This window comes from Eriocheir sinensis, chromosome 1 (genome assembly GCF_024679095.1).
Source record: "Eriocheir sinensis breed Jianghai 21 chromosome 1, ASM2467909v1, whole genome shotgun sequence".
In the NCBI taxonomy this organism is placed as follows: Eukaryota; Metazoa; Arthropoda; class Malacostraca; order Decapoda; family Varunidae; genus Eriocheir; species Eriocheir sinensis.
Window position 1 is genome coordinate 37,111,854 of NC_066509.1, and position 12,378 is coordinate 37,124,231.

Below are 12,378 nucleotides of genomic sequence, written 5' to 3' on the forward strand. Positions count from 1 at the left end.
AGCACCAGCGATATTGCCGAGGCCACGGAGGTAGGAAGGGCGCCGATAGAGACGCCGGGGGGCCGCAGCGGCAGGAGGCTGGTGAAGCGGTGGGTGAGTCGATGTGTTGGGCTGACGAGGGAGGCAGCCGCGGGCGCAGGGCGGCGACCAGACAGGGTGAGGTACGGTGGTGAGGCTGGGCTGGGCTGGGTAGGTGAGGCGAGGTACAGCGGGGCGATGGCAGGAGTCCCCACGCGAGTTGCCGTCGGCCGGAGCGGGGAGAGCGTGACCAGATGCTGAAGCCTGCCGGCAGAGAACCCACGGGATACGTGGTGAGGGTCGGGGCTGGACGTGGTCTGCGGTGGAGACGGCGGGTACACTGGGCCGGGGCTGGAGGGGGGAGGGAAGTCCACGTTCAGCTGCAGCGGTGGCGGCAGCGGGTGGGTAAAGAAAGTGAGGGATGTACCTCTAGGTCACTCCAGGGGTCACCAATTGTAGCGGCAGCCTAGGCCGCTACAGCGAAAACCAAACATTTCTGTTTGTGTGTTTTCGAGGCAGCATACGTTGTAGCTGGTACAACGCCGTTTGGGTCCGCTAAGGCCGCCTTGTAGGTTAATAGAAACAACTATTAACTAGTGGTGACTCCATTGGAGAGGAATTTTATTACATGTGGTAAATAATATTTACAGAGGTTGATATACATTATTATATATATGGTTGATGATCTGGTGTTATTATCTATGTTGGTGAGTTTGTTATAATATATGTGATGATTTGGTACATGTTTATGATGTAGTGACCCACGACTCGATGAAATATGGAGGATGAGATGGTGTGTGTGTAATAGAAGGCGGAAGAGAAAGAGAACGTGGTGAGTCAAAGGGTAGACTAAAGAATTAAAGATGAAGAAAACGGGAAGATTTAGAGGGTCACTACAAAGGGATATCCAGCACACCAATACCACATGGGAAACACTCCACTATCCACCACAGAGGCAGAGAAAGACCTGGGAGTGTATGTTACCAGGCTACCAGTGAAGGGATATCCAGCATACCAATACCACATGGGAAACACTCCACTATCCACCACAGAGGCAGAGAAAGACCTGGGAGTGTATGTTACCAGGCTACCAGTGAAGGGATATCCAGCACACCAATACCACATGGGAAACACTCCACTATCCACCACAGAGGCAGAGAAAGACCTGGTAGTGTATGTTACCAGGCTACCAGTGAAGGGATACCCAGCACACCAATACCACATGGGAAACACTCCACTATCCACCACAGAGGCAGAGAAAGACCTGGTAGTACAGCTTACCAGGCTACCAGTGAAGGAAAAATCCGTGCCTATCGCAGCGGACAGGTGAGGTACCAAATCTAACGTGTCATAACCTAAACTAAACTAATGCAGGTAATTCTTTACAAGAGGTCCGCCTCCCCCTCCCTAAAATGGGGAAAATTCCCTACTCCCGAAAGTTTAGGGAAACTTCCCGTCCTGTTATCGCCGTTTGGCGATGTGAGGAAATAGAGGAAAATGAGAGAGGGTGAGAAGTGGAGAGAGATGAGGAGAGAGGTGGAAGAGTGGAGAGGGAGGAATAAGGGAGAGGTTTACTATTGCAAAGGCCATTTATCGTCGGGAATGTTATGACAGTACGGTCAGAGAGGTCACCAAATCCATCAGGCCGGCCTACAGTCGTCTGAAGGCGTCCTTGTTCAGAGCCATGAGTGTGTCCCACACAGGAAGGAGGTACGTATGAAGGCAAAGGGCAGACGGTTAAGGAAGTTGATGCAGGGAAGACATTGCGGCGGACGAACGACCGAGAGCCTGAGGTGTTTATAGACCCTGACGGTGTAAGGTCCGTTGAAGTTGTGTTCTTACGTGTTATAGTGCTCCACATGTTGTACTTGTATGTATGTCAAGCAGTCGGACACCTGACGGTGTATTATAATGTGTTATACTGATCCGTGTATTGTCTTTTGTACTCGACTGGACAGTAATCAGTTATCACTGATGTATAAACGCAGTGATGAGAATAGATGATTCTCGGAGTGTGATGGTTACATGTACTTCATACTGACAGGTTTGATCCATAAAACTAGAGACCACATCAGACAGGCGGGACTTTCCTTAACAATCAACTGACTGCAGTTACACGTCCCGCGCTGCATATTTCTGACACCTTACACCGTGTGTCCAATATATTTAAACTACTCCAACCTAACTTTACATAGCCTTCTAATGGGGTGGGGGGGCTTCACCCCTCTCGACCCCCCCACCCTCCCTGCTATGAAGACTGAGTGAAATTGCGTGGTTTCTGTACGTGGCAAAAAATCCCTTGAATATATTTAACCCTTAAACACATAACCTATTAAATTATACACCAACACATGTGGGGGTCCTTGCGGACCCCAGCTTTTAAAAAATGAAAAAAATACTTCTAATTGTATTTTATTCAAACTAAAAGCACCATGGGCAATGGCAAACTTAATCCTGTTTCTGGAGAAACAAATATATGTAAAGATTGATAAGTAAGTATTAGATTGGATAGCCCCCAAAATCTCCAAAACTCATGAAAAATACTACACCTGTTCACAATACATTTTGTATCAGGCCCTCCCATGCAAGTACTCCCATGTAGCGTGTCCCAAGTACAGCCTGGGAGTGTGGGATGCATCTGATGTACCCCTAGCATTCTGGCACCACTGCTAGTTCTGAGGCAAGCTATCAAAAAAGTTGATATTTTATTAGTGCAAAAAAAAAGTCTGGATTATTTTTGTACAAATGTACATTAGTACAGTTGCAATTCATAGAAAATTATTACTTACATTTGAGTAATTTGCAGAGAGCCTCCTTATACAAGTAAAGCACACACTGCGGCTTTTCCTAACATCATTCCGCGGAGGACACTTCCTGCACCGTACTATGCAGGAGCTGATATTGAACAACACCGCCTGCTCCAGTGCTCCATTAGGACGCTGAACATCAATGGGGATGTTGCAGACGGTGGATATGAAGGATTGCAAGGGGAACTGAGGTGAACCAGTTCTCCACAGTTACGTTCCTGTTGGTGTTATGATATGGTCTACGGAGTCAGCTCCTTCGTCAGGCAGTGTCCCAGGCCCAGGTTTCCTTGAGCTGGTGGATCTCCCTTCCCCAAGTACGGTTTTGGCCCCAATAAGTACTCCCTTGTGTTGTCAGCTATAAGGACAAGTTTCAGTCCATACTTGGCAGGCTTATCGGGAATGTACATTTTGAACGGTCAGCGCCCGTTATATATATAAATATATATGTATATATATGTATATATATATATATATATATATATATATATATATATATATATATATATATATATATATATATATATATATATATATTTTTGGGACTCGCGTAATACAGCGTTGTATTACGTATACACATACATGGGGTCGAAACGGGCACCAATTGCTTCTACACTGGACAGGAAAGAGCGAGAGCTGCATGCACACAACATCGACAACATCAAAGAGAACAGAAAAGCTATCAGGCATCACAGCTGTCTGGCGCCAATGAGGCGGCTGTGTTACCATTGAGAAAATATAGTGGGGTCCGATCCAACCCCCGGATGTGTTTAAGGGTTAAACACTGCAAGAAATTGAACACTGTGCAGCAGCTACTTGAAAACTGAGCAAACACAAAATCTTTCTCACTTTTGAATATAAAAATTTCACTCTTGGCAACCTCTGTGGTGTTGGGCTCCAAAACATATTTTTCCAAGAAAAGGCATCGTCCATGTTGCAGCTTGCTCCTGGAAAAAAAAAAGCTTATAAGAATAGTGCCATCACTCTCTTAATTATTCTTGATCCCAATTCCTGATTCAAGCCGTGACAGGAAATATATAAATCTTTAAATTTATATTGAACAAATAAGTAAAAATATACAACTTTACGAAACAAATAACTAGAGTTTTTACAGTAAACTGGTTTATGAAGAATTCAGCTAAGAAAAACTAGACAGCAGCTGACATATATAAATATATAAATCCTTAAATATATATTGAGCAAATAAGTAAAAGTATACAACTTTATGAAACAAATAAGTAGAGTTTTTACAGTAAACTGGTTTATGAAGAATTCAGCCAAGAAAAACTAGACAGCAGCTGACAAGAGCATGGAAGGAGGAAGACCAAGCTTCTGTTTACCTCCTCACCTGGACCTTCCAAGCATTGAGAAAGTTGAGCAGCATGACTGTGCCCATCGCACTGTCTCCCTCCTCCACAAACTTGATCAGCAGCACAGTGGTCGGCAGGTCACTGGGGGAACACAACACTGCTACTACAATGGGTCGCCTTGTGCATGCCCAGTCTCTGCCATGATGAGGTCAGTGCTGAGTCAGAGGTCAGGAGAATAGCAGAGTAGATTATTCAGTAATAATATATCCAAAAATAATGATTTTTTTCCCAAAAATTTACTATTGTGTATGTACACAGCACCTCAAGTAAGCTTACACACACATGTTAGACCTTCAGTACACTCTTGTGCATCTAACAGTGACCCAACACTGCAGGAGCATATAATTTTGGTGACATTTGTTGTTAAGGATATTCTGAAACCAATCAGAGAAAACTAATTCAAAATATCTGTACAGGAAAAGGAAAACCTGTCATATGGAAAGGCTCCTATCTGAAGGAAGCAATGGCTGGGTCAGGTTAATGAAGGTATTCTTCCACTTGTTGGCCTTCACCAGTCAAGGTGTGAAGCATGTCTTACACACCACACTTTTCATCCCCTGCATCACCAGCTAACATGAGCCCTACTACTATGTACCAAATTTCCATGAAGAGTTTGACAAAGCCGGCACCCGAGAGGAAGGGCTGAGAGACGCTTCTTCATCTTGCTGTCCTTCATCTTCCACCTTTGATTAGATAGTTAGTGTAGCTTGTCACAAACAGCCTCATAAGAACCATCAGGTCTGCTGTTGTTTGTTCTTCCTTTGTGTTCTCCAGCTCCAGGGCCCCAAGTGAGCTGTGAGTGGAGGAAACAGACATCATGCTTCTTACTACTTCACCAGACACTCAAACTTTGCATATTGAATTGCTCCAGATGCCCTGCCCCCTCCCTCACCAAGGCCTACCCTCCTTTCATCTAAGCAATCAGCTCCCTTAGCTATGGACAGGGGCTTCAGCCTAGTGTATGGTGACTATAGCTGCTGTACGTCTTCCTTCATCAGCTTTAAACTTGCAGAATATTCTTAAAGCAATGCAGAGATGCTTTGAAGGGAGGCAGACGCATCACGCCTCTTGTTACCCCACCAAGCTGTCCCGTCAGGCACTAAACATCCCATTTTGCTGTCCTGGTACTTATTGACACTCAGAAAGACATGGAAATGGCACTAAGGAAACAGGTACGAAAGACTAGTTTGGCTGTGACCCGACCAACTCACACGCAACATTCCAGACAAAATCAGCCGTGCTGTTCATGGTACTACTGATCAGCACCTTCATCAGTAAACCCTGGACCAGCCTTCTTACTATTGTTTCTCTTATAGCTTACACTCTCTCAGGATGGAAGCATCAACATGTCTGGAACTTTAACGATTCTTTGGCAACTCCTCCTGTCTGTTCGGGAGCATGTTGTGACAAGGCAACTTTATCTTTATCTTCCTTTTTGACGATTTGGCACTTGGTTGTTCTCTTTCCTTACAAACAGGAAGAAAATTAATTATGCTTCTACACTGGACACTCACACTAGCACGTCCTCCTCTGTTGTGTGGGAGGTGAGGTAGCGCAGCTGTGGCCAGGGATTTGGTTGTTGTCCCATTGCTCATAGGCACTGCAGGACCACCACCTCCTGGACCAGCTCAGTCAGGAGGTTATGTCGCTCACTCTGGAGAGAAGAGTAAAAAGCAGCTTCATTTGAAAGGGTTAAACATGGTGAGTTAAGCTTTCCAGTGAACAAAATGGCTTGAGAAAGGTAATGTTCATAGAGTAGAGAAGCTCTTGTACTAGTAAAAATGGTTGCAACATTACAACAACGGATACAAAAATAATATAAATGGATGCATTCATTCATCAATACACAGACAGATGGATACATGAAGAACATAATTAAATATAGAACCATAGATAGATATTGATAGACAGAGATGGACAGAAAAATACCCGGCTTGGCATAACACCCCCCTCCCCCTTCCCCCCCATAAAAAAAAGGAAATCAGTTAAAATTTCCCTAAAAGAACATGTTTTCTTTTAATTTATGTATATGTTGGTGGCCTCCTGAGTCTATGTTCTGGTTGATGTGTTGATATAAACAAGCTTGGGAATGATCCTTGTCTTTTAAACCCAACCCACCGCCTTATGTTGGGTTTTACTGACTTTTTGTATAGTTGTTTTTATCATTTTTATTCTTCATATTAAAAAATACATCAGTCAAAATTGGTGTCATGTTTAGGGAAGCAAAAGGTCATTTTCTGTAGAGTATAAATTAACACAGACCAGCCTGCACCTTGGATCGTGTGTCTGCTCTTCACTTTATAATAATCTTTTCCCTCTAAATCACACTTGAACCTCAATTTCCTAGATATTGGATTTCCCAGTAGACAAAATCTTGGGTCCTCAAGACATGTGCCCGGCTGTGTTCAGCCTTTCCTGACCCAGTCCGGGCATCAAAACAAGTCCATCAGATTCCGTCCCCTGGTCAGTTTCTGCCGCCTGGACATATCAGTATATTGTTGTCTCATGCAGCCATGCTTTGACCTTACTTTTGCAAGTAAGAAACATTATGTTCATAGGGAATCAAGTTCACACATTGTGCAACTTTATATTACGTGCAGAAATTTTATGAGGGAGCTGTTGTTCTGGAATGGCATTTTGGCTGTACTCAGCTGATTGACTATCTAGGCTGGCTCTCTCCTCACCTGTGTGGGCTAACAGGTGAACCCAACACAGCCGAGACTTGTAGTGTGGAGATAATTGGGTAGACTCATTCCACCCTTGCTCGCCTCACGTGCTAGCAGACCAGCAGCTGCTGGATCTATGCTTGTATAGCAGACTGTAGGTCTATAAACTATAGGTAGAGTATCATGAGTAGTGCTTACAGCTTGAGTGCCACAGGCAATGGAGGGGAATGATTGGGAGGGCTGGCCCAACCAACCCCCATCCTCCCTCCTGCCAGCACATGAGGGCAGTGGTGGGCTGTAGGGGTGCAGGAGCAATGAGTAAACAAGTCACTCCATGGCAGGATATTTAAAATGTCACCTCATTGCTTAATGACATATTACTAATATTATTGGCCTGGTCGTCGTAGGTGTGAGGTAGGTTGCATACCTCCAAACTTGAGGACTGCCTGTAATGGCCGCAGAGAACGCAGGAAACACTGCATTGCTGCTGCTGACACTGTTCACAGGTATCAACTGCTGCTTAGGATTATCATTCAGTTCCTTCATTATTAAATTCTTATAGAAAACATTCATTGGAAATACTTCACAGTAGTACAGTGTGCTTAAGCACCTGGAGCTGAAAAAAAATTGCAGACACTTGGTGTCACTGTCCATGGTTGACATGTATTGGAAGTTTTCAAATAACTTGTTTTTGTTACTTTTTCTTAAATGTGGTGCTCGGGTGTGTGGCACTGCCAGACCCAGGGTGCCAGACAAGTATATTCCTGCCCGGACTTTTGGCCTTCCCACCATTACTCCGGGAAATGGAGAGTCCAGTCCAACACTTTGTAATGGATTCTTTCAACTCATTTACATTTTAACATAATGAAAATGAAAAAAACAAAAAACAATAAAACTCAATAACCCCCCAAGAGAGTGTTTTTTATATTCCAGGTTTTTTTTTCTGCAAAGACAGATATAGATAGATATATTGATGATAACTGAATGTATTTATTAGAGATATGACAGACTAGCAAAAGATAGATATATTGATAACTGAATGTATTTATTGGAGATATGACAGACTGGCAGACAGATATATTGATAACTGAATGGATTTAGAGATATGACAGACAGATATATTGATAACTGAATGTATTTAAAGATATGACAGATATATTGATAACTGAATGTATTTAGTGATATGACAGACAGATATATTGATAACTGAATGTATTTAGAGATATGACAGACAGACATATTGATAACTGAATGTATTTAAAGATATGACAGACAGATATATTGATAACTGAATGTATTTAGAGATATGACAGACAGACATATTGATAACTGAATGTATTTAAAGATATGACAGACAGATATATTGATAACTGAATGTATTTAAAGATATGACAGACAGATATATTGATAACTGAATGTATTTAAAGATATGACAGACAGATATATTGATAACTGAATGTATTTAAAGATATGACAGACAGATATATTGATAACTGAATGTATTTAAAGATATGACAGACAGATATATTGATAACTGAATGTATTTAGAGATATGACAGACAGATATATTGATAACTGAATGTATTTAGAGATATGACAGACTGGCAAAAGACAGATATATTGATAACTGAATGTATTTAGAGATATGACAGACTGGCAAAAGACAGATATATTGATAACTGAATGTATTTAGAGATATGACAGACAGATATATTGATAACTGAATGTATTTAGAGATATGACAGACTGTCAAAGGCATACACAGCTAGAGTCACACATGTAAAGGCCAAGCCACTCACTTCTATGAGGGGGTCTGCATGACAGCAAGGGACTGGGCAGGCAAGACATGGCACTGGTCTTTGCTGCTGTGGTCAGAGGGGCTGGGTGGTGCCCACCTGTTGGGCACAAAACACAGTTACTGGCACCATGCTTCCATTATCTTTAATCTAACATAACACTCTCTCTTCTACTGTTGTTGGTGTTGTATCTCCATCATATCATATTTGCCACTCTTGTTTTGTACTGCTGGGGACAGAATGACATGCAAATATAGGTACATGAGCAAGGCCAAAGGCATGGGAACAGATCCTTGGAGACAAAAATAACATCTCATGATCTAGGGAAAGGGAAAGATCACCCATTGAAACATGCATACTCATTCTTCATTCAAGTCTGAGAATTTACAAGCTTTCCCTCAATTGAAAACTTATATCAGAGTATTTGCGTTACATTTGATACAAGCTTTACCGTTAAATTACACTGTCCTTCAATCTTTTCTCCATTAAAAACTAAAGTATCGACTATCTTGCTAACAATCATCTCCAGTGACTTGATTATGCACCTTGCATTTCATGACAATCAAATTAATCACAATGTTTACACCACAAAGTCACCAGTGAAGGATCAACCCTCATGGAACTCAGTCACCTGAGACAAGACTTGGAGCAGCTTCTCAAGTTCCTGATTTATGGAGTATGAGACACAAGCAAACAAGGGACAAGCCTCATTCTTCAGTACAATGTCACTGAGCTGAGCAAGACTAGCCTTACATCCAAGGACTAACTGAAACATTAGACCAATAATGGGTTTAAAGCATGATATTAACAAGTCATGTGTGAAGACAGGGCAAAGGTGTGAGTTCACCACAGAAGGTACATGGAATGTCTCAAGCTAACTGTATGCTTGCATGCATGTGTGTGTGTGTGTATGTGTGTGTGTGTGTGTGTGTGTGTGCTTCAGATACTGCCTCACCTTCTCACAGGTAATTACCAGGTCCACCGTCAGCTGCCCGGCACTCACTGTTGGCTGCAAAATGCAAGAAGAGGAGCAAGTTCAGTGAATTCAATGAAGAACACAACAAATGATTGGTAAATTGGTTGCTTCAAGTTGATGGATAAAAAACTTGATCGTTGCTAATTTACTGAAAGATCGCCTACGTTAGCATTCAACAGACGAAAGTCACTACCATTCCATTTATGGAGAAAGTACTGAACATTATATGAGATGGAATATTAAAGACACCCATGAAGAACAACTTAAAGGTGACAACACTGGGGAGGAAAGTGTTTGTGGATACAATGCACTAATCTAATGTTATTCTGGATGAGGAAGGAGCACTGGCTTAGCTGGACTTTGATAGTACTAGCTTATTTCACTACTACTGGAATTGATTTCAAGGGTACAAAAATGAGGCTACCAATTTCTGATGAACTATATCATTCTAAACCAAGAACAATATAGATTCCTTGTCAACAAATTGTATTCTTAACCCGGTGGTGGTGGTGGTGGTGGTGGTGGTAGCAGCGGGGATCATGTTTCTTATTGGTCCCTCAGAGCGAGAAAAATGAGAAAAAACCATCACTCACACAAAGCACTTCATAATATATATCAAAGCATTTGTGATCAGTTTATGTATCATCTATTTTGAGGGGTTTATATCATGGCACAAATTTGGCCCGTCGCTGCCACATGGTAAAGCCACAAATTTGGCCCGTCACTGCTACACGGTAAAGCCACAAATTTGGCCCATCACTGCTACACGGTAAAGCCACAAATTTGGCCCGTCACTGCTACACGGTAAAGCCACATATTTGGCCCGTCACTGCCACACGGTAAAGCCACGAATTTAGCCTGTCACTGCTACACGGTAAAGCCACAAATTTAGCCCATCACTGCTACACGGTAAAGCCACAAATTTGGCCCGTCACTGCTACACGGTAAAGCCACATATTTGGCCCGTCACTGCCACACGGTAAAGCCACGAATTTAGCCTGTCACTGCTACAAGGTAAAGCCACAAATTTAGCCCGTCACTGCTACATGGTAAAGACACAAATTTGGTCCGTCGCTGCTACACGGTAAAGCCAAAAATTTGGCCGGTCACTGCTACACGGTAAAGACACAAATTTGGCCCGTCACTGCTACACGGTAAAGACACAAATTTGGCCCATCACTGCTACACGGTAAAGACACAAATTTGGCCCATCACTGCTACACGGTAAAGACACAAATTTGGCCCATCACTGCTACCGGGTTAGTGCATGTAAAGACAAAAACTGAGACCCACTTAATTGGCCACATAGGAATTACTATACTCAATATGGTAAAGTTTTGTAAACACAGGAGCAAATTTAAAATGGCATACTATTGAGAACACATATAACACTGGGTCAAGGCACTGACTCGCCAAGATCAAGCTGTACTTGGTAAAAACACTCTGCTAAGGACACTGAGGGAAATTGCGTGTTTCTGTACGTGGCAAAAAATCCCTCGAATATATTTAAATTATTCCAACCTAACTTTACATAACCTTATAATGGGGGGATTCACTTCTCTCGACCCCTCCCCCCCCCCTTCTATGGACACTGAGTGAAATTGCGTGGTTTTCATACGTGGCAAAAAATCCCTCAAATATATTCAAACTACTCCAACCTAACTTTACATAACCTTTTAATTGGGTACTTCACCCCTCTCGACCACCCTTTGCTAGAAAGACTGAGTGAAATTGTGCAGTTTCTGTTTGATACGTAAGTAGATTAAGAATAGAGTAAGAAGTATTTATAAGTTATACATTACTGTTAAGTTTTCTTTGTAGGCGCCCCAAAAAGTAACTCTATAATAACAGGGAATCCAAATCCCTTATAGGAGATTTAATACCATTATAGTTTTGTATATTTCTGCAATAGGATTGTATTGTAAGTTTGAGCTACATGTATGTAGCTTGGAGAGGATTCCTCTCAGACGAGGGCGCTGAGACTCAAGGAGCAATGTAGAGTTGTCAATAAATATTAAGTGCCTCCACACGTATCCTCCAGACTGACACCACGGACACGTCCACGAGGATGGGATATAACCAGTTACTACAAGCTATTACAGGTGTGCACTGGTGCTGTGAACAGTAATCAAATGCTGTTAGGCCACAAACACAACACCGTAAGTGGCAAAAAATCCCTTGAATATATTTAACCCGGTAGCAGCGGGGATCATGTTTCTTAATGGTCCCTCCTAGCGAGAAAAAATCACCCCTCATACAAACCATTTCATAATACGTATATATCAAAGCATTTGTGATCAGTTTATGTATCATCTATTTTGGGGGTTTATATCATGGCACAAATTTGGCCCGTCGCTGCTACACGGTAAAGCCACAAATTTGGCCCGTCGCTGCTACACGGTAAAGCCACAAATTTGGCCCGTCGCTGCTACCAGGTTATACTACCCAACCTAACCTTACATAACCTTCTAACGGGGGGCTTCACCCCTCTCGACCCCCCCCCTCTTCTTTGAACAATGAGTGAAATTGTGAGGTTTCTGTATGTAGCAGAAAATCCCTCAAATATATTTAAACTCCTCAAACCTAACCTTACATAACCTTCCAACGGGGGGCTTCACCCCTCTCGACCCCCCCTCTGCTATAAACACTGAGTGAAGTAACAAGGTTTCTGAACGTGGCAAAAAATCCCTCTAATATATTCAAACGGTAAATCTTGGGAATATCGGGTCCTAGCGGGTGGGCGTTTAG

The 12,378-nt window shown here is 42.6% G+C and overlaps 1 protein-coding gene across 3 annotated transcripts in view; it reads right to left on the reverse strand.

Annotated features, from left to right (window-relative positions):
- LOC126996399 (uncharacterized) overlaps positions 1-12,378 on the reverse strand; it is a 61,835-nt gene that overhangs the window by 33,147 nt on the left and 16,310 nt on the right. For 2 of the 3 annotated variants that reach the window (XM_050856787.1, XM_050856814.1), the window contains one exon: positions 9,610-9,663. The exons of the other annotated variant lie outside the window; for it this stretch is intronic. Coding sequence is in view for 1 of the 2 variants with exons in the window: in XM_050856814.1 (XP_050712771.1) it covers positions 9,614-9,663 (50 nt within the window). In the remaining variant the exon portion in view is untranslated. The remainder of the gene's footprint in view (positions 1-9,609; positions 9,664-12,378) is intronic. 3 annotated transcript variants of the gene reach the window in all.